The 23,280-nt window shown below is 42.7% G+C and overlaps 1 protein-coding gene across 2 annotated transcripts in view; it reads right to left on the bottom strand.

Annotated features, from left to right (window-relative positions):
- TNR (tenascin R) overlaps nt 1-23,280 on the bottom strand; it is a 761,475-nt gene that overhangs the window by 29,959 nt on the left and 708,236 nt on the right. For both annotated transcript variants that reach the window (XM_086956605.1, XM_086956613.1), the window contains exons 16-17: nt 13,486-13,629; nt 4,899-5,029 (exon numbers count right to left, since the gene is read on the bottom strand). In XM_086956605.1, coding sequence (XP_086812731.1) covers nt 4,899-5,029; nt 13,486-13,629 — 275 coding nt within the window. The remainder of the gene's footprint in view (nt 1-4,898; nt 5,030-13,485; nt 13,630-23,280) is intronic.

Below are 23,280 nucleotides of genomic sequence, written 5' to 3'. Positions count from 1 at the left end.
CTCACTATCTCAGGAATTTTTATCGCCCTGGAGAAACGTGTTGTTAATAACGTGCTACCAGGGTGATAAATTCCCGAGATAGCCTTCGATAATAAAATTATCGCTAAGCACGGCCATCGATAATTATCGCTGTCCGTTGATAATATGCCCCTTAGTCCTTTCTCTCTAGCTCATAATCTATCCTAGACTCATATTCCTCTATCATTATATCTTCTCTCTCATATCTACCTCACCTCTTTAATGCTCCTTCTTTGTTGACCTCTCTACCTCTGTTCTCCCTACCTCACAGCTCTTTCCCTCACCGCTCTTTCTCTTCCTATCAGCCTAATTTCTCTTCCTGTGCCTGACTCTTCACTTTCTATTTCACCATGTTTCTCTCAACACCTCATCTCTCTTTCTACACTTCACCCTTCTCTCTCTCCCTGTGTCTTCGCCTTTATACTCTCTTTACCGGATTTATCTGACTTCTCTTTCTATACCTCTTCTCATTTGTCCCTTTCTTTTCCTCACAGCTCTCTGTGCTTTTCCTACTACCTGACCTGTGCACCCTTACCTCTCTGTGCACTGCCTCTCTCTAACGAAACTCACTTTCAACCTCAACCTCTCTCGCTAGCCTCTCTGTGTGGCCTACCCCTCTCTCACCCTCTTTACTGACCCTCACCCACCCTCTAACTTTCTCTACCTCATACACTCAACCAATAAGTATTGCTCCCCATCTCTTTCTCTGCTTAACTCTCCATCTTTCTACTTGTCTCTTTCTTTCATGTTACCTCATCTTTTTATATATACATTACATCTGCCTTTACCTCTACCTCATCTCTAGATGTATCTCCCATCATCCTTCTACTTCGCCGCTTCCACTCTGCCATTCTTGTTTGCTTTTCTCTCATAATCCTGCCTCCAACCCCCTCCCATTTCTGTTACTCAGATGAATCAAAGGTCACTATCTATCGAGCTAAAGAAGACTACTCATAAGAACAAGGCAGTGGAAGAGATCAGAAGAGAAAAGTGTAAAATTGTGTAGGATGGAGTGGTGAAAATCATTGGAGCAATGTTTTGCTTTTCTCTGTTGCAACATGAAAGCCATTTATGAATGCCAATTTATTTCTGAATAAGTATATTTAGCAATTTAAGCTACAATTAAAAGATCTATGTGCATATGTCTTAATTTAATAGATGCACTAGTCCAGTAAACATCCACCAAGTCCCCCTTAATACATCATTTTACCTACAGTGAGAGGAGCAGACTGGCTAAAAACTGAATTCCACATATAATAATGTAGTTGCCGACATGAAACATGCAGATTCATGTGGAAAACGAAATGTTTTTTATCAGTGCTTGTTTAGGCTTTCTGTGGATTTTGCTGGTGGACCCTGGGTAGCTTGTTCCTTCAGCTGTTTTTGAATGCCCTGTTTCTGAAAGTTTAATGTATGATACAATGTTGCTTGGCATCACAACACCTTGAACGACCTAAAAAAGGTAATAAATTCAAACATGTTCTGAACAGAGGGCCCCAAAATATGCCTGGAGTCCCAAAAACCCTCACAATGGCACTGCCACTCTACGACCCTCTGTATTTCTGAACTCCTGCCTTCTCATCTATGCTCTTTTCCTCACTTCCACTCATTCTTTTTCATCTCACTGCCACTCTGCACTCCTCCACGGGTAAACAGCCTTTACAACAAAACTTTTACTACGCACTACCATTACAACGTGGTCATTACAACGCAAACCATTACAACACATTGCATTGGGGGCGCTCTAGGATAGGGAATATGTTTAATTTTCTATCCAACACCTTCCCTAGTGTCCACGGGGACTGGAGTTGGAATAGAAAATTAAACTTTTCACTATCCAGCACCTCTAAGCGCTATGCGTTGTAAAGGTATGCGATGTAAAAACTGCGTTGTAAAGGCAGGCGTTGTAATAGCCTGCGTTGTAACATCATACATCCCCTTCACGCCCTGATCTACTTCCTTCTCATCTCAACTCTCCACCTCACTTCAGCTCCACTCCCCTTTCATTTCATCATTACTCTACATGTCTCATCATTTTAAACTTCCTTCCCTCTTACAGCCCCCAATCCTGTCTCCTGCAAACTATCCATTTTCATTACAACTTTCCTTCTTACTTCAAAGCAACACTCCTTTCACTTCACCGCCCATATTTGCTCTTATTCTTCTCTAATATCCTTCCTTCTCACCAACCCCCTTGGTTTCTTCTACCACTAATTTCCCTACCTCCCTGATAATATCAATTCTTTTTATGCGCACTCCTCTCACCTCCAATCTCTTTCCCTCCAACCACCATTCTCCGGTTCTGTAATCTCCTTCACTCCCTACTCCACTCCTTTTCTCTCCTACATCTAGTTTCCAGTTGTCTCCTCTCAGCTCTATAATCTACTTTCATCTCACATCTAACTCAATTTCTTCACACCCCTGCCTTCTTTATGCTCGTCGATTTCCTACCTCATTGTGCCAGAAAAAACTTTCCTAGTCCACCTGGCTTCTTGGTCTTAGTCACCTATTCTAAAACCCAGCGTTGCGTAGCTGGGATGAAAAGGCTCCAGCAGACATTAACACATCTTTATTGTGAACAATATAGAATCTGGCTTCATTCCTGGGTTTGGAAACCGCTCCACGATTCACATACGCACAATGCCAAAAGATGGTATGAGATTATTGGTAACCCCAAGTTGATATTAAAAAAAACTATATAAAGCAAAATGTGCATTAGTATAGCTTGCTATCAGCTCTAGTAGTGGGGAAGAGAGAACACATTACTTTACTTATAAGGAAAGCTCATACACATTCCAGTGAGGGAAGACAAAACACAGAGTGGACCTGGATAACTCTTCAGAAGGCACACAAGCAATGACCTGCTTCGCCTTTGAATCTGAAGATGATTATGATGAGGTAAGCCTTCAAAGATATGTTTAGTCCAGGGGGCTACATCTCCATTAAAGAAATGACAGCGGAACCCCCTTATCTGATTGGTTTACTTATAATCATACGCTGTCATCAGGTGTTGCCCAAAATCTCCTTGTCAGAACCTTCAATCATCAGAAAAGGGGTCTGGTCCTAAGCCTATTACCAGGGACCTGCCTCAATCTCCCAATTGTTAGCCTTAAATACTTTTCAAGGAAGGCTTCACTAAAGATGTCCCCACTAGTCGTCCACCATCCTCATTTAACAAGCGTCAATACTCTTAGAGGATTTGTTGTATGATCTTCCTTATTCCTGCTTCTGAGTAGGCCTTATAATGTATATTTGCTTGTTAGGATCATCAGTGCTAAGGTCTCACATATAGATTGTAATGTATAACTGCTCTGTGCAGTTATATTTATGTGCACTTACAGTATAACAATTCTTTATTATTCTTTGCCAGTGTATTTCTAGTTCGTATGTTATATAGTCATATGACATTGAGAGAAAAGCACAGTGGCTTTGGATAACCTTGCAGGGAAATTCACATACTTCTATTCCCACACTACAGAACAAATTGCAGCTTTCCCCCCAAAATAAAGTTCAAATACGGTATTTAAAGTGTGTTTGCTGATCTTTTGAGGAAAGTGTTGCTTTATACACTCCGGAGAGAGCATCTTTGACAAATAGTCTATGCCAAGGTCATGCTTTCTCGCTTACTATCTCTTTTTATCAGGACATGGACATCACAGAGGTGAGACCAAGCCTACCCAAGGACTGACAGAAGATTAGAAAAGTACAAGAAGTGAACATGTGTTTGTGTGCACCATCTGGAAAGCTCTTATTTTTGGCGATATTTTGGTGCTAATATAGACATTAGATAGGAAAATTACAAATGGGATTCCATCAAGGATTATCACATATTATGCTGTGAATGTTTATGCTGTATTCATGTTGTGTCTTTATATCAATCACCATAAGTTTTATATCTGTAATTACACGTTTGCATACATTTTGCACTAAAATAGGGCTGTTGTGTTTAATAAATTCCTTTAATAAAGGCAGCGTGGATTTCTTGTGGGTTTATATATTTTGGGGAAAAGAGTACCAGCTATCCACTTGAAATATAAATGTATTCCAGACAATCCCTGGCAGGCTCTGATTGCTGTTCGTTATGCATAATCACCAGGACTCCTTCTGCTCAAGATGGTACGTCGGACCATATCTGTGCTTGCCTGAGGGCCAATACGGATCTATTGGGTTGTGATTGCAAAGAAACTTGTAAAATAAGTATCACGCAGACCCAGTGATGTTATCAGGTTCTGCTCCCAATCTGCATGTCAGAACCTTCCCTACTTTTAAAGAAAGGTTGCCCTATTGCTGTAACCAGGAGGCAGCCTTAATATCAGTTTTATAGGGAAATCTGCACTCAAGAATATTGCAATCTCTTTTTAAGAATCCTGAATACTCATCAAAGAGGTGCTGCACTAGTGAGGTTTAGGATACCCTTGAGGGTAGGCTTTCCTAATCATATTAGAAAGAGCAGTCCACAATCTTCGTTTCAGAATTTTCTCTATTCCTATGGGAAGGCTGCCTCAATAATGTCCCCAGAACCACACAGTGGTTGTATGTGTGTGTATTTGCGTGTGTGTCCTACTGCAACTGTTGCCTTCCCTACTCACTCCCATGACTTCTACTACTCTCCTCTTTTGTTTGTTCCTCTCTCCTCTCCCAACCACTCTCTTATGCTTGTCCTCACCTAAACATTCCCAAAGAAGCCACACCCTGCTTATGATGTCCTTCTATCCTTTTCCTATTTTCCCTCACCAAAGCATCTTCCTCTTTCCAAGTCTCTCTACTCTTTACATCCCTCTTCTATCCTCTCCTTTTATTTTCGCTTTCTTAACCAGTGTGTCTTTCTCATCTTTACCCTTTCTCCCCTCGTCTCTTTTCTGGCCATGGTGGACTCCTACCTTCTTGCTGCCGTTAGTAGGTCTGTAGGTCAGGATATAATTTTCAGTGTCTCCCACCGGAGGCTGCCAGGAAATAAGAGCACTTCTGCGAGTCACTTCAGAGGCCGTCAAATTTGTTGGGGCATCTAAGCCTGCAAGAGTAGATGGACACAAATGATGGTAGATTTATATTAACATCATGAATGACCGTGAGACAGCAGGACGCTTTGAATGCCTGATGCGAGATCTGCGAGTAACACGGAAGTCACTGATTTAAATTCTAGCGTAGACAACAACCTTGAAACCTCTCGATGAGAATATAGGATCACTCTTGATATGGGTAATAAGGACACCAACTACCTATTCCCAAAGGGATTACTGAATTCTAGGTATATAGTACATAAATAGTGATTACATTTTGGGTGACTGGTCAGTAGTTCTCATCATTTTGAAGAAAGTGTCCCAGGTCAGGCCTTTTGAGAGCCTGGTGCACTGTGAAGCTAAGACTCAAAGAAAAATGTTGTGCCATTTTTGAGATGGTAAATGGGCCACCCGACTCTCTGTGAGTGATATGGTTTAAATTAACAGATGAATCCTGCCCTATTTGTTTCTCTCAAGCTATTGGTGTTTGCTCCTCTCCTATGCTATAGACTTGAAGCCTTATTTGAGCTGCTCAAAATCTTAACCTTCACCCTAGACCTCAGCAGATGCCCAAACACCATGCTTGTGAAAATGGGAAAGTTAGTGGAAGAACAACTGCCCTTGACGTTTCAAAGACATCAGTGAGTCGAAGATAAAACCTTGGATCCGTGCCAATTTCCATGGGAGCTAATACATTCCCCACATATGCAAAAGGTCTCTAGCAGTGTATGATTCTTTGGATATTATTGTGTGTGGCCATAAGATTAAACTTCATTTTTGACTCCTTGGGGTTGTGCTAGTTTGCATTCATGCATTCAATAATCTGCCCAAAACCGACCGTTTTCGCCTACCATGGTATTGAAGATCATATGACAGCACACTTCATAATGGTGAAAATATTCCCATTTACAAAAGTCATGTATGTAATTATTGTAGGTAAGTTTTGAAAAAGTGGAGACAAGATTGTTGTGTAACCCTACATGTCACTAAGGATATTGATATTTCCTGTTAGCTTGGGATTTGGGTCCAATTCAATCAGGTTCAGGAATCATGGCAAGATTTTTCCTACAACTACAGTGTCACCAATAGATCAACCATTTTTCTAGCTGTGACATCGATAACTACCATAATTTACAGCCATAGCTTCCCATGCTTTGTTATGTTAGGAGTGATTCATGAAAAATATAACATTATTAATATAATCTAGAAAATATATTTTTAAATGTATATTTTACACACATAAAATAGAAATATATACTTTAAAAGAAATGCAAAAAGGATTAAACATATTATTCAAATACATACATTGATTAAACATAACATATTAAAAATCATAGTTACAAACATTACATATTCAAAAATATCAACAAAACATTTACTAAAAATATTAAAATACAAACAATAATATATTTTTGTCGCATATATTTTAGTTGACAATTTTTTCTCAACAAAGAAGGAGTCACAAAAATCTTGGGAGGGACTGCTCACCACAGAACATGCTGAAGTATTCCTTGGTTCTTTTAGGGTTTTAAATATTTCTTTCTGCTTGCTATTAACAGATAACATTCGGAATAGAAAGAGCAACTTCTTTGATTGATATGTGCTTGATAGGTATTTTACTGAGGCTTACACTTAGCTTAGAGAGTGGCTTTGTAGGTGTGCAATTGTGCACGCTCTGCGGCTCTAGGGGCATGTGGAAGGTTGTGGGGATTTAGCTGATAATGATTTTGAGGATGTGGCCGCTCTATTATCTAGTGTGTTTGAAATCCAGGTACTAAGGATAGAATATTGCGGCTCTGAATCATTAGAGAAGTAGTTGTGAGAACCCACATTTTGAAAAGAGCCAAGAGAGATAATTTGCTAGTTCCTGTCCATTTTATGAACCTTGCTAGGCTGGATTTTAGAAGTGGGGAGCCTGAACACGAATGCGACAAATAAATGAGCAGAGCGCACTACTTGGGTGATCTGAATAGACATTAGGTTGTTAATTAAACACAACACTGTTCATTAAAACATTTCCAACATCCATACATCATTTATTTCTTCAGAGGTAGTAAGCGCGATATAAATACAATTACAGTACAATGCAATATCTCTATCCCCTCCCCCCCCCAACCAGGGCTGGACTGGCCGTAGTGGGCACCGAGGCGTTTCTCTGGTGGGCCGCCAGGGTGGGGGCCAGTTTTTGGCCCCACGGGGCATTTTTGTTACAGGGGGTGGCCATATTGGCCCCTGTAACAAAATCAGCCAAAATTGGCCCTAGCTAACAGCTCGACCGCACCCCCCCCCCCCCTTCCCTTACAGGGCACCACTGAGCAAATTATCAGGGCCGGTTTCGGCTCCCAGTCCGTTCCCCCCCATAACCCTCTCACTCCCTGGTGGTCACCACTGAACATGGGGTAGTTATAGTTAGGACCACGTTTCCACAGGAAAAGCATTTTTGGTTTTCCTAATAACTTTGGAGCCATTTGACAAATCTTCATAAAACTTTCCCAAGAAACTGATTGTGCACCTCATCTTCTAACCCACAAGGTTCAGGGGATTTGTTAAGTAGGGGCTGAGAAAAAAAGGGGGGGTCCAAATTTTTCATTCAATCAGTCAAGGTGGATCTTGGTCCAAAAAGAGTACTTTTTGTGATTTGGTGTAAATCCATTCAGTGGTTTTTGAGGCCTTAATGCTAAAAAAAAATGTGGATATCTAGGGACACGGAGCCTCTGTTGATCTGACAGATCTCAAGCTGGGATCTGATTGGCTGCCATCATATCAACTAGCAAGTGATGGCAGCTATCTTAGGACTCAGGACCAGACTGGGGTGACCTGGCAAAGCAAAATAACAATAGATTAAACTCAGATCTGTGACTGGAGGTAAGTCTTCAAAAAGTGTCAACACTCCGTCCATCATTATATTTTGTTATGTTACCATGACCGCACATATTACATCACTGACGACATGGTCAGTGACATCACTGATGACATTACTGATGACATCTTAAATGTCAATATTGGCTCTAGGAGGGGGCTGCACGGCCTCCCTTCTTTAGTATGCACGCCAGGCTCCGGGGAGGTGGTGGTCCCAGGGGCCGTATATGGCCCAGGAGGGAGACCACGCAGCACCACTTTCAATCTGGCCATACCCTGGGAAAGTGGTGTTCCCGGGGGCCAAATATGACAGAGGAAGGGGACCCAGGGCCCTCTCCCTTTTGTGCAGTTCTTTTATGCCCGGGGGAGATGGCAGCCCCGGGGCCTTTAAAGGCCTGAGGAGGGGGGCAACAACAAATTAATAAATAAAGCCATGGGGAGGTGGCGTGTCCAGGGTTCCATCTGGCTTTGAGGAGGAGGTGCTGCATGCACCCCACTTCCATTTGTTAATAATGTGGATGCCCCTGGGACTTGGCCCACCCAGGGGCTGAAAAAGAAACAAGCGTGGGAGACTATGCTTATTTTTTTTTACAATGTCCTGCGGATTAGTGACTCTGATGTGACTTCACTGCAAAAGTGTTTTTTTTATGCTTTTATGCCCTGGTCAGGTGCCAGAGGGACCCCAGCACCAAGGCTAGGGGTCAGGGTACTCCTACTTTCCCCCTATTCTTTTAAAAAAAAAATTCGGCTGAGGCGAGTCCAAAAATGGCTGCTAAGATTACCTGGTTGAAATATTGGCAGCCAATCAGATGTCAGCACAGGGGCTGTCACTACTTGGATGATCTGAACAGACATTAGGTTTCTAATCAACAAATACTGCTCACTAAATCTTTCCCAACATCCACACATCGTTTGATCCTTCAAAGGTATTACGTGCTATAAATGCAATTACATTACATTGCAATATCTATCTATCTATCTATCTATCTATCTATCTATCTATCTATCTATCTATCTATCTATCTATCTATCTATCTATCTATCTATCTATCAATCAGTCAGTTTATAAATATATCTGTACATTCACCCATCTCTAAAAATGTATATAATTATTTCCTGAATATAATCTATTTATAAACCTATCTGTCAAAAGATCCTGTTAGGCATCTATAAATCCATACATAAGTAAATCCATAGATTAATTTCTGTCTGTCTCCCAATACCTGTACAAATAATTAACAAATGTTCAGTTCCTTGCTCATTTCTGAAACAGTTTGGAATGTTAGCTATATTACCACCAACAAATCATTTGATGGCGTTATTGTGTCAAAGGTAGTAAAGCTCAGCACTCCGTGGCCGAAAGTGGCTCTACAAAGGGGAGTGGGTGCAACCTTCTACCTGAGACACCAACATTTTTCCGGTAAAATGATATCAGCAGTCTCTTCATATTAACATACCATAATATCGTCATATTTGTAAGTGAAACAAATCTAAAAAGAGCGATTCTCACTTATTCTAAAATTGGGATGACTATCGACTGTTGCTACAGGTGTTGTACATTTGGGGGCAAGTACCATATGGTGTGATTGGACAATTTCTCTCCCGCTGAAATTTTGATATACAGATAATAAATGCAAGTACAGGTGGTGGTAGTAGATATTTGTAGATAATAAGTGTAAGTACAGGTGATGGCAGTAGATTTTTTTGGTGTTGGCAGTTTTGTTAAATTGTTGAACTGGAAATTACGACTGGGTGCTGGTGACTGCTGTTTTTTCTCATGCAGGGAATATGAGCACTTATGATACATTTACGGCCTTTTATCTGTAGGGGCCTTCGCACTGACATACTTTGTCATAATCTACAGCACCATGTTCAGTCTTCGTTGGCAAACTTCATGACGTGTCAAAGTATAATTGGTTCCTTCGGATTAGGGATGGGTGGTGAACTCCGCTCTGCGGGTGGAGTTTGCAGAGTTTTGCCCACTCCGCGTAGAGCACGAAGTTCTGAAAAACTCCAGCACGGAGCAGAGTTTTTCCTCTCATTCGGCTCGCCAATGTTGAGTTGGCTAGTGAGGAAAATGATATGCTAGACCAACTACCGGTGAGATTTCTCAACGAGGGAAGTCGCGGTAGGTCGCTACTGCTCACGTTGAGAAACCTGCTGCTCGTGTTTAGGAAGCTGCTGCTTGAGTAGAACATCTACACGAGTGGCAGAAAGAAGCAGCACCCTCTTGCACTGTGCGTTGTGTGGTTCACACTGATTTTACAGTGCTTAACAAAGTCGGGGCACTAAAAATCACAGCGAGCAGTGCAACTTATCACACTCCGCCTCTTGTGGAACTCCGCGGAGCACAACGGAATTGTTTCAGCACTACGCAGAGTTCTGCATAGCAGAACTCCATGAAATATGTCTAGGCCTACTTCTGATTCATTTATGACTAAACATTGTTTCTGGGGTGTAGGTCGGGAACATCAAGGACAAAATATTGTATGAAAAACCAAAGGAAATGATGGACGGAGCGTTGACAATACAAGCACTCACCCCCAGTCAACTGATCTGGGTTTAATCCATCACCGTTCTTTAGCCCACTCTGTCACCCCAGTTCAGACATGGCCATATGCAAATCAGTCTGACCCTGTGCCTCATGGGAACAGTCCAGCCCGAACTGCCAAGCCATGCCTTCCCTGGACCGGAAACAAGCTACCGAGGACCGGTTTCTGGCATTTCAACCGTCTTCAGCCCGGCTTGCTTGAATCCAGTGGCAAAGTGAGCAAGGGACTCACGTCTGAGCATACCCTGCCAACTTATGGCGAACAAAGAAAAACCAAAGGAAATGATGGACGGAGCGTTGACAATACAAGCACTCACCCCCAGTCAACTGATCTGGGTTTAATCCATCACCGTTCTTTAGCCCACTCTGCCACCCCAGTTCAGACATGGCCATATGCAAATCAGTCTTACCCAGTGCCTCATGGGAAAAATCCAGCCCGAACTGCCAAGCCATGCCTTTCCTGGACCGGAAACAAGCTACTGAGGACAGGTTTCTGGCATTTCAGCCGTCTTCAGCCCGGCTTGCTTGAATCCAGTGGCAAAGTGAGCAAGGGACTCACGTCTGAGCATACCCTGCCAACTTATGTCGAACAAAGAAAAACCAAAGGAAATGATGGTCGGAGCGTTGACAATACAAGCACTCACCCCCAGTCAACTGATCTGGGTTTAATCCATCACCGTTCTTTAGCCCACTCTGCCACCCCAGTGCAGACATGGCCATATGCAAATCAGTCTGACCCTGTGCCTCATGATAACAGTTGAGTCCGAACTGCCAAGCCATGCCTTCCCTGGACCGGAAACAAGCTACTGAGGACCGGTTTCTGGCATTTCAGCCGTCTTCAGCCCGGCTTGCATCCAGTGGCAAAGTGAGCAAGGGACTCACGTCTGAGCATACCCTGCCAACTTATGGCGAACAAAGAAAAACCAAAGGAAATGATGGATGGAGCGTTGACAATACAAGCACTCACCCCAAGTCAACTGATCTGGGTTTAATCTATCACCGTTCTTTAGCCCACTCTGCCACCCCAGTTCAGACATGGCCATATGCAAATCAGTCTGACCCTGTGCCTCATGGGAACAGTCCAGCCCGAACTGCCAAGCCATGCCATCCCAAATATTGTACGGTCACAATATAGTGACCAGGATATAGAGGGACAAAATACTGAAAAGTAAGTTTGTACACATTTTCTACACCTGAATCCAAATATACGTACCATGGTGATTTATATAGCTTCAAGATACATTGATGTGGCATTAGGAATACTTACCTCTCTCTGTACATTTACCTGTTCAATATTTTGTTCTTCGATATTCTGGTCACTATATTGTGACCATTTGATATGTTTTCCTTTATATTGCCTACCACAATGGTTTCAGGGAGCCTTGTCACAATTCACAGCAAACTCCTCAGTTGAGTAAAACGAAAAACAAATGATATCTTATCATAAGGACATATATTTAAGGACAATGCAAATTTTCAGGAAGACACACATTGCTAAATGGTGCTCCTGATGTAAACACAATCAAAGAAAAAGAGTGACAAATTTATGAGTGGACAGATACAGAATGCTGGGATCACAAGTACAATTCATATGTTCCCAGATATCATATCCTGCTCAAGGTTATGTCTTTCTGTAAATTTACTCAACTGAGGGGTCTGCTCTAGCTTGTGACTTGGATCCCTGAAATCATTACTCACAATGAATGCGAAGGACCCAACTATTCTTTGACATTATTTAAATACTATAGTTCAAAGGTATATGGGGCTGCCCACTCGCTATTTTTGTTTTTCCAGAATCTGATTTTTTTTTGCACGAAATCCATATACTGGGCTCAAATAGGAAAATCAATCTTTTTGGAAATGTGGGTGGTTACATTTGGGTGAAGGTGGTGAAGTAATCTGTGTGACGGCCAATCTAAGTCTACCACAGGGTGAGGTTGGGGCTTTACCAACAGAAAGCATGAATATATGACAGCAAAGCTTCGACATGCCTTCTGAATCAGGGGTGCCCAGCTCGACTCCATTGAGTGTTGCACCAAGCTGAGAGGTCATGGGCAAAGGGGTGTGAAAACACTACATTACACTATAGATACCAAGGTGGCATAGGCATGATGTGCTGGGTTGACAAGGCCTTCCCATTGCAAAAGTAACCAGCCTTTTGTTACCGCACCTGGGGCCTACTAGCAGCTGCAATGGAAGTAGAAGAAAGTAACAGATGATACATGCCGTGGAGAGAGCCCAGCCTAGATTATGTGACTATACTGCAGGGATAATAAGAAACTCAGAGGAAGGAGTGTATTATTTGGGACTGGATGAAATTGTAATTATGCAATTTGTTAGTGTCCGAAATACGAGTAATGTGTATTACATATATTTTGTTTGCGAAACATTTATACTGATCCACCTAGTTTTCAGCTGGTGGACAAGCTTCCAGCCGAAAGTGTCCCTTTTCTGCTCACACCAGTCTCTTGCTGATATCATAAGCGACTTTTAAATAGACCTTGCGGTCAAATACCACTGGAGTCTCTAGTGACATGCATTTCATGCAGAAAATACATTTTCCAGAAAATTGTATGTCACGTGAAATACAAATTTTGCAGGTTCACCCCTCCTTGGAAATGATGTAGTATAATGATTTTGATAAACCTTCCTAATTAATGGGTTTTACTGGCAGTATTCAATCCTTGTCAGAGCACAATTAGCTAACTGTGATTAGGATAATTAAAGAGATGGAAGAACGTTTATGCAAATAGACATTGCTTCCAAAATTGTGCTGGTTCAGGTATAAACCTCCAATCGTTTTGTGTTCCCGATACCCTATAACCTCACTGATAAAGTGTTTTAAAAATGAACAAATTTACTGTAATGAGCAGGTGAAAAGATACATCCAGTGTAAAAATCTACCTTGCATAAAGCTCCCAGCAGCCCTCCACCAAGGGATACAACCCCAGAACGCAGCGGCAAACATAATTTGAATGGAACACTCGTTTTTTAAGTTTGGAGAATACAAGTACCTTCTCTTGGTTAGGTAGAAGTAGAGAGTCAGAAGACACATACCTGTTGTAAAGTTGGCAATGATGGTCCTGCTGGTGAGCGGCCCATTGGTGGCATACATGGTGGCAGAGTAACTGGTTCTGGGAATGAGACCAGTGAGCTGGCACTCCTGGTTAGCACCGTCGACTAGAATCGTCTCTCCGGCAACTGGAATCAGATGTAATAGAGTGGTTACGGCTTGACACAATGAGGAATCCATTAAGCATAGACAGCTTCTGGAACCAGAACACTGTAGATAGAAAACTTCAGTAACAATTTATATTTGGTGAAATAAAAAAAACTCTTATTAGGCACTCATTTTTGGGGATCAGGATTTATGTTTTGCCACCAGACTTTGGACCTGAATCAAGACTAGACGGCCTTTGGATTCGGCAACTTCCGCTTTCAGCAGAGCAGTCAGTGGGCTCCTGCGCTTGCGCTTTTTATGTATATAGCACTGCACCCAAACTGATTTAATTGGTCCAGATACATTTTTTTGCAGTTTTTATATATTAGGAACTCAGCCCAAGCGCATTGGAGCGCTTTACATGAACACCAGATTGTGCTATATAAATTTAGATTCGTTTTTTAGACACAGACAGATTAAGTAATTTGCCCAGAATCACAGGATGTTGAGCTGACACGTGGACTTGGACCTAATTTTTCAGTTGTAAAGTCGGCAGCTCTAGCCATTATGCCACACCTCAGTAACTAATCATATGTTGGATGTGCCCTGGCATTCTTCATCCGTAACCCTATATGTAACTTACAAAATTCAAGGGCGGATCTGACAGATGCAACACTAAACAGATACCTGAAAATCTGCTTATCAATCCCTTTCGAAAAGCTTTTTAAAGCAATGTTAACATCTTGTCACTGGGTGATAGGCAACAAAATGTATAAAAAGATGTCTAAGCAGTTTCTGGAAAAGTGAACAGCTGTTACAAGCTTTCTCCCTTCAACACTAGAGGGGGTTGAGATGTCTTCAAGAAAGAGACAAATTAGCACATTTATAAGGACGCACAGAAGTGGAGAACATTTTGTGGATATGCAAGCTTCGACATTTATGCAGAGATTAGCATTATGGATAAGCTTTTTGCAAATGCGATGGAGTCTCCAGAGTGGTAAGAAAACTTGGATGATGAAAATTGCTGAATGGAAATGAACTAAGCTCTAGGGACAAGAGCTGTGTTTGGCTTTCAGCTGAAATCTGAAACTCGACAGACTCAAGTTCCTAGAACCTATGTAAGCAGCACACTCACACAAACACCCATTCATGCATATATTAACAATTTATATGGCTCACACCATGAATTGTTTCTTCGACCTTGATCATAGGTGTTTCAATAGTACTCTCTTCTCACCTTATGAAGCATGAAAAGCTGAGTCGAACCTGCCAAGACTCTAACCTCCGTCCTTTGTTAACAGCAACACAGATATCACCATAGACATTTAGGCCTGATTCAAAAAGCGATTTGCATATTTAAATCTCATTTAATACTCACAATGGGCTGGTTTTACAAGGGTTAGGCAGTTACAGAAGATGACACTATAATCGTAAATCCTTTACTTTATGCATAATATTACCCCATGATAAGTGTAATATTACTGGCAAGTAAATAACACTTACTTGGTGGGGATACAGTATTCTAGGGTGGGGTTTCCTTCGATACTCTGGCAAAACACTGGGGGCCTTATTTTTTAAGCACTTACGCCGCAGTTGCATCACTTTTTGTGACACTGTGGTGGCGTAAAAAAAGCGCCACACTGAGCCATATTTACAAAGTGACACTTCTAGGCAGATGGGTCACTTTGTAAACCCATGCACTACATTATACCCGCGTCAGGTATAATGTATGCAGGATGGGTGTTTCAGCGCAGAAAATCCTCATAGATGTGTCGCAGTGAAATGTATGTGATTTCACTGCAATACTTCTTCGGCCTCACTACGTCAAACCCTGACGCCTGCTTGAAGTAGGCATAAGGGGTGACAAAAGCCTTTTCACATGGGGCTTGCTCCATGTGAAATGACACATTCCTCGAGTTGCGTCTGTTTCCAGACATGCTCCAGCAATGCACCATTTTTGCGCCAACAGATATGTCAGGATTCCTGATGTATCTGTCAATCCTTGCGACATGGAATGCCGTACAGTAAAAACGGTGCATCCATGGGTTTGCAAGGGGGGGGGGGGGCACTGAAAAGTGTTGCATTGCTGTTTTACTGCAGCGATGCAACACTTTCATAAAGGAAGCCCTGGGTGTTCTACATTTCCTCACCTCCCTCCTCCCTCCTGGGAAAGGATGGATTACACTCAGGAAATATATGTTCACGGTGGAGAAAAGAAACAACCAAAAATTAGTTATTGCACACAAGTGTTGGCATATTTGCATATGTAGTTCCATAACCATTACAATTACCCCAGCGGAAATGCCAACACAAGATGCAAAAGTTCCAAAGTACACCTGGATATCTGCAATTGGTGCCGTTTTCCAATCGAACTTCCGGTAACTGTTTCGCAAAAAAGAAGTAAACCTACAGTCATGAAATGAGTTAACTTTTCTGGTAGAGATTTAAAACTTTTTATATGAATTCGGTCCTTTGTGACGCAATGAAGGTTTGCAATGCTCTCAGGCCCTTATTTAGGAAGGGCTTGCACTACTGTTGCATCACTTTTTGTGACGCTGCAGTGGCGTAATCAATGTACCACACTGCACCTTATTTAAAAAGTGACGTATCTAGGCAGATGCATCACTTTGTAAAGACCTGTGCTACTTTATACCTGCATCAGGTATAATATATGCAGTGTTCCCCCGTAAAAAAAGCCTTATAGATGTGGCGCAGTGAAACGTATGAGATTTCACTACGCCACTTCTACGACTTGACTAAGTCAAAATCCTTATGCCTGCTTCAAGCAGACGTAAGGATTGATGCAGGTCTTTTCACATTGCACTCACCCATGGGTTATGACACATCGCTGGAGTTGCTTAATTTTTTCGACACACTCGAGGAATGCGTAATTTTTGCACCACCAGATACGTCAGAATTCCTGATGTAGCTGTAAATCCTTGTGCCATGGAGCACCGTATTGTAAATACAGCACATCCATAGTGTCGTAAGGATAGTGCTATGAAAATTGACGCATCACTATTTTTGCCCAGCGATGCGTCACTTTTCATAAATGGGGCCCTCAATGTGTGAATTAATGAGTTAAACAACGTAGGGTGAATGCACCCTTCAGAAAACTCGAGCTCCCACTCAGAGGTGATGTTGAGAACACCCCCTCATTTGATGAAGGGCATCCGGGTGATCTTGCTGTGTTCCAGCTGCCACCTGAGATCGTCGCCGTCACGGAGATCGCCGCATTGTGCCTGTGCGAGATGCTTCCTACCGAACCTGAGCACCGGAATCCATACAAGGTATTGCATCCCTCCCCATATAGAACGGATTTGTCGCAACACGCCCGCTGCGTCCGGCGGGTCTGTTGCATCGCCTCCCCAGGGTCTCAGGAGTGATGCATCGCTTGTTTTTCAACGCTGCAGCTTCCACTTGGAACTTTTGTCACATCTACAGGTACTTTGGGCTAAACGTGGCGCAACCGTGGATTATTTTAACGCAAACACTAGAACTCTTTTTAAATCATATTCTTGAGCTGTGTATGTTGGGTTTTTGTCGTTTTGGTCTTGTGTAGTTTAGATAAAGGTACTTTATTTTTCTAAACTGGTGTGGAGTCCATTTGTGGTATTTTCACTGTGTTACTGTGAGTGTTGGTACAAATACTTTACACATTGCCTTTGATAAGCCTGTCTGCTCGTGCCAAGCTACCAAGGGGGTGAGCAGGGGTTATCTAAAGAGTGTATCCCCCTTACCCTGACTAGAAGCAAGGGTCCCTATTTGGACATTGGTACCATCCTCTGCCAACTAGAGACCCCCCAGATCTAACAGTCCGCAATAGTCCAAAGGTCGGTGGCTCTGTCTGGTCCACCAGCCAATACCTACGGACATATTGTGTAATCGCAGCATGTGTTAAAACAGTGTGGGAGGGGCCGAATAAGTCTGTATGAATTCTTGGTGAGGCATTCAGTTACCGTCTAGGAATATGTCCCCCACAGTCCCTGCGCCAGCCCCCGTCTACCTACATACTCTAGTAGCAGATAATACTCACCGTAGCATGGTTAAGCCTCACAGAGGAACATTTGGGCGTGTGGTGTAGGTGTGTTGGAATATTTCATCGCTAGTTTCCAAAAGTGGAGTGCAATATGCAATGGGGGATCCTTCACCCTAGCTGCTCTTGGGCATAATAATGATTGCAGTGTTCCAGCCCGTAGGCGTGCGGCCAAATAGCCTATTTCAAACAAATTATGGCTGGCTAACGAATAAGCCATCCACTGTAGCTGGGCCACTATGGAATAGGCCTTAAAATCTGGTGCTCCCATACTCCCTTCAGACTTCGTAATTGCATTTTGGCAAGAGCTAATCTGTGACGGCCCTGTCCCCAAAGCAATGTGGTCAGTAATGTATCTAGTGTTCTGTAAATCCAAGCAGGAAGGACCACGGGGAGATTTGCAAATAGATGCAACAATCTAGGGAGCACAGCCCTTTTAGAAACTGCTATACGGCCTGCAGTTGTCAAAGGCAGAGTGTTCCAAAACGCCACCTGGGTTTTGAGATTATTAAGTGTATGGACTACATTCCCTTCTACAGTGTCCAGCGTGGTCCTATAAATCTGAATCCCTGGGTATTTAAAGGTAATAGGTTCTACTTTGAACTGCAGTGGGATAAATTGAAGTGTGGGAGGTGTGTATGTCTCATAAAAAGAAAAGGCTACAGATGTGGAGGCATTGAGGCACAAACCAGAAATTTCCCCAAATTGCTCAAACAGCAAGGCGACAGGAGTCATATCAACTTGCATATGCGCAAATAGATCAGCATGTTATCGGCGTAAGCCGAAACAGAGTGAGATATACGGTCAACCGGAATGCCATATGGTGCAATTATGCATCGTATTCGCTGTGCCAAGGTTCCAAAAGCAATCTTTTAAGTAATACAAGGGAACCCAGGACGCAGTAAGCTAAGGACCATGGGTAGAAACTTAAACAATTAAAATTGCAAAATGATAATCCACATTATACACATATGCATGCTCAAAATATATGTTAACTCTGCATTTAGTGTACTTATTGTCGACGACGTTTCGAGCCTCACATATTATTGGTTCATCCTCAGGACAAAAAATTATTGCCTAAAGAATTAATAATTAAGCTTGAACCCCAATCCGGATAAGCTGAGGATCGCTTTGGTGAGAGTATTAATTCGGGTGACTTTCTAGGGATAGAGTCTACGCAATTACAAGGAAATCGGGGGGAACGTTGCCCTGGTCCAAGAGTCTGAAATCAGGAAGGTGCAGGTCCACAATGGGGGTCCTTGCACAGCGTGAGGATGCCTTCACGGTGAAGGATGTGTATAATGTGGATTATCATTTTGCAATTTTAATTGTTTGATAACCTATCTTTGCCTGAATATTCCCTCCCATCTGTTTGTTCCCCAAGTGTGTTGGTTGGACATCGGCTGGTGTCCCACTTCCATCGCACTTTGTGCTCCATTCCTTTGTTTTACATTACTTTCATCAAGAAATTAAAGTGTCCGGCTGGGCATTCTTAACAATATAGTTCTATCTAGTCTATATTTATTGTCTCAATTCCCTTCCTTTTCTAAGGACCGTTGTCTTTTGAAAATAAGGTTCCAAAAGCAAGCACAAACAACGTGGGCGATAAGGGGCAACCATGTCTCATACCCCGAAATATGTTATATGCAGGGCAGATATTGATGCCAGTTTTTGCCCTCGCTGTGGGTCTAGCATAGAGTAGCTCCACCCATTTAATGAATGCAGGAGGAATCCCATATTTAACCAAAGCAGCTAACATATACGGCCAACTTAAGGAATCAAATGCTTGGCGTATATCCAAGGAGAGGCAACCAGCTCGGGGAAAACCGGTTCGGGCAGAATGCAAAAGGGCATAGAAGCAAGGAATACTCAATGAGGTACTGCGTTGATTAATGCTCTTAGGGACATCCCAAGAGTAGCAAATCTATCAGTACCAGCACTACTATACGCAGAAGGCGCGGTACTCATAGCACGAACCCTGACGGCTCTCCGATTGTTAGTGGAGTCCTTTGTGATTTTCATGACTAAACTGGATCTTCTCACAAATTTCAGAAAATCAGATATTATGGAGTGTGGCACAGGTAGGAAATACATATCCAAACTGGTGGTCGGTGGACAATCCCTGGGCAGAGTACCTGACATTAGCTATCTGAAGATTTGTATTTGACTCTTCTGGCTCAAAGCAGCTGCAGATTAGTAGCTCCTGTGTGAAGCTCAGCCGGGTGGCAGGGGAATTATCCAATTTACCTCATTTAACAGGAAGGGGGAATATTTCTTCCCATTTCAACATCTATAGGGCCCAGTGTCTTTCTACAGCTTTATAAGGCACTGGGGTGTGTGGTTATTATATTGTAACTGCCTTGCAAGTAGAGGAAAATCATATTTGAAGGCAGCTCCTTCCCCTCCCCCACCAGCTCCCGTTTTATTATCCACTCTGACTTAAATGTTGAGTGCATTTTGGATAAAGTCAGACTAGCTCCCCTTTTGCTTTGGGTTAGCATCTCGACGAACCCGGAGACTAGGTTAAACAGTGACATCATTTTAGATTGTCTTAAATTAAGGGTCAATCTCTTCCCTGGTTGGGTTATGTTAAAAAAATTCCGAAGAAATTAAGCTTGCCTGATGTGTTCAAAATACCCACTATTTTGACTAAGACTGATATTTGAAAGTAAAGGCTGGCTTCCTAAAGTATTGTCAATACCAGAGACTGAGTTTAGAACTCACTAAAAGTTCAGGCAGCTACTACTACACCCACATGGCTCTAAGCGATTTTGCTATGTGCTTTGCTCTAGGTCTTACACACTGGGAGAGATCTCTTTTAATTCGTTTTAGGGTGGGCAAAGTGTGGCGTCTCCTGTGCTGTTCGAAGTGTCATTGCACCAAGGGGAGCCCCACAAGAGTATGCCCCTGTGATGGGCTGTGTGAGCAAACACTCCTGCGCTTTCATTTTTTTGCAAATTCGACGGACTTTTTATACCTCCTTTTTAAAGCCTATTTAGAAGCTTCTAGGGTATCGAAAGGGCAGGGTATCACTCCCATTTCTTCAGTTGTAAGCTAGTACTGATGTGTGTCACAGAGTCTGCTCATTCCTTAAAGTTGCAGTGAGAAGTAGAAGTCTTTGGAAGCCATGTGTCAGACACAGGGCTCGAGTCGGGGTACCACGCGGGTGGACGGCGTCCCCCCACCTATTTTACCGGTTGGAGGCCGTCCCCCCTGCCAACAGCTGGACTTCACTCTTTCGCCTCCCTGGGACGAGATTAGAGCACACCTTTCGTGGCGTCACTTTCTGTCGTGACGTCACTTCTGGTAACAGCGTCCCTCCACTCCTCTTTTTAGGACTCGTGCCCTGGTCAGACACCTTTTTATGTCAACCTGCACTTTTTGAAGTTGGAATTGGAAAGATAGAGGAACCCTTAGTTGCTATTTGTTTTTAAAGTTATCTGGGGTGCACATGGCACCAAGTGAATATGGTGTTTATTGGATTGTACAGCGATTGTTCTACTTTTATGCTGTTTTATTGCACACACGTTATAGCCCACTGCACTTTAGCTTGCTTTATCATGCTACTAATCCGGATGTATATATTCTTCGGTGAATGTTGAAATTGTAAATCTTCTATGGCCTTTTAAGTGCCAAATAAAGCATATGATTGATTGCCTGACTAAGCCTATGGGGAGAAGATTGTACGTTGCCTGAATTGCTTACAAATGTAAGGCAACAATATGCAAAATCTCTTTGAATTGGAAGACAATCCACAACACCTGAAAAGACTAACAAAATACTTAAAACACATTTAGTGGCCGAAATTGATATTTTTTGCCTGAATCTTAATGCATCAGTGACTTTAGATTTTTAGTAATTATAGAGCCCAATCTCGTAAAATGCTGCTGTTGGCTGACACATCAAACACCATGAGTGACAGGTGCGGATGTGCGGGTTCAGCCTAGAAATCAGCACAACAAAAGCACCCATTAACTGAGGTTGGGCGACTGAATGCAGGGAGAAGTTACGTCTCCACCCACCTGGGGCTTCCTGACCATGTCCAGTGAGGTTAGTGCATCATATTTTAAGTCCTGGATTTGTTGTTGTCAGGGGCTTTAGGGCAGACTGGGGCAACTTAGCCCAACTGTGGGGGCTGAGATCATTTTACCACTGGTGTTCTGTATTCCAGACTACTAAAGCTCTGCAAACTGAGCCAATTACAATTCCTTCCACACTTGACTCCTGAGGTATCACAGGCTTTTGCAGGAGTTAGTATGAAGGAGCAAGAGCTCAGAACTCAACCAACAGACACAATTACTTAATGTCCAACCCAGTGCTTTTTATTTTGTAAAATAAATTACTTTTAATGATACCTTAAGCCTAAATACCACGCAATTCAATCTGTGAACACAGGGCCATTCCCCGAATTATGATCCTCTGTTAGCACTACAACCCTCTCCCCTCCCGCCCCACTTTGCAATGTTAACTACAGTTTGGGTGACCCTATTAGTTATAGCCCCCAGTAGTCATTGACTGAGGATGAATTAGGTGCAGGTGCAGATTATATCCACCTAAGTTTCAGATGCGTAATCAGTGTGCTCGTTTTTACCCCGATTGTTGGTGTGGGCAGAAACAGTCTCAACTTCTTGTGTTCCAGTCAGCACATTGCATGTTCTCTGTTCGAACCTCAGGTGGATGGCCCCTGCACTCGCTTATTAGTTCTTCACTGTTGAAGAGGGGAGAGACAGTCCTTGTTTTCAGCCTCTAGGGTCTCCATTCAGAACAGAGTTACAAGATGAATGTAGCTCAGCAGTTGTAGCAATCACTGTATCTACGGTTGTTGGGGCGCTTCTTTTGGTGATTGCAACCTCCACCAGGCCAATGGGGTAAGCAGGTGTGTGTTCCGGTCAATAAAGGCCTTCATAAGCCAGGGGGACACATGGTTTGTAAAATCTGAACAGTCTTTTGGGTACAGATCTTAATGACAGGCACAAAGAGAGACAGGAGACCCACTCAAATAGCTGATCAATTCTGGCTTCATTCCCTTAGACGTTCTATTTAGTCTGGGTTTCCTTCGCACAAAGAACATGCCGGAATTCTTCTCCTGGACAGTCTCTTTCTGCAGAGCCAGGCAGACTCTTTTCTTTCTCAGCAGGCAAGGGGCAGACTTCTAGGCCTTATGCCGACCTCAGCTGCTTCAGCAAAAATTTAAGATTTCAAGTGATGTCCCCTAACCTGTGGTAGAGGATGTCATGCAGACCCTGATATTGGTCATACAGCAGTCCTTCACTTACTTTGCAAAAGCACAGCCTTTCTTGGTCATGAAGAACATAGACCTGGAACAAAGTGGGGTGGTATAGATCCCACTTTTATATAAATTTTCCAGACACAAGATGTATATTGACTGTCTCAAACTGTAGAACAGATTTGGGTTGGTTATCTGTTAAGTGTCCTTCTCAAGTTGCTCTTCAGACAGCTTTTGTGGAAAGTGATGCTTCTCACAGCAGATAGCACCGGGACATCCTCCAAGCAGGAGCACTCACAGCATAGGCACAATATATTGTGAATTTTCTACACCTAACTGGCATAAGCCTTTTTGAATAAGTAATCAGACAGAACAGACAAAAAGATCAGCCTTACCTAGAAATGTCTTGACCCAATAGTTGTTCTTACA

This window comes from Lissotriton vulgaris, chromosome 1_1, assembly GCF_964263255.1.
Source record: "Lissotriton vulgaris chromosome 1_1, aLisVul1.2, whole genome shotgun sequence".
NCBI classification, from domain to species: domain Eukaryota; kingdom Metazoa; phylum Chordata; class Amphibia; order Caudata; family Salamandridae; genus Lissotriton; species Lissotriton vulgaris.
Note: the sequence above shows the minus strand (reverse complement) of the source record. Positions and strands in the feature narration are given on the sequence as shown.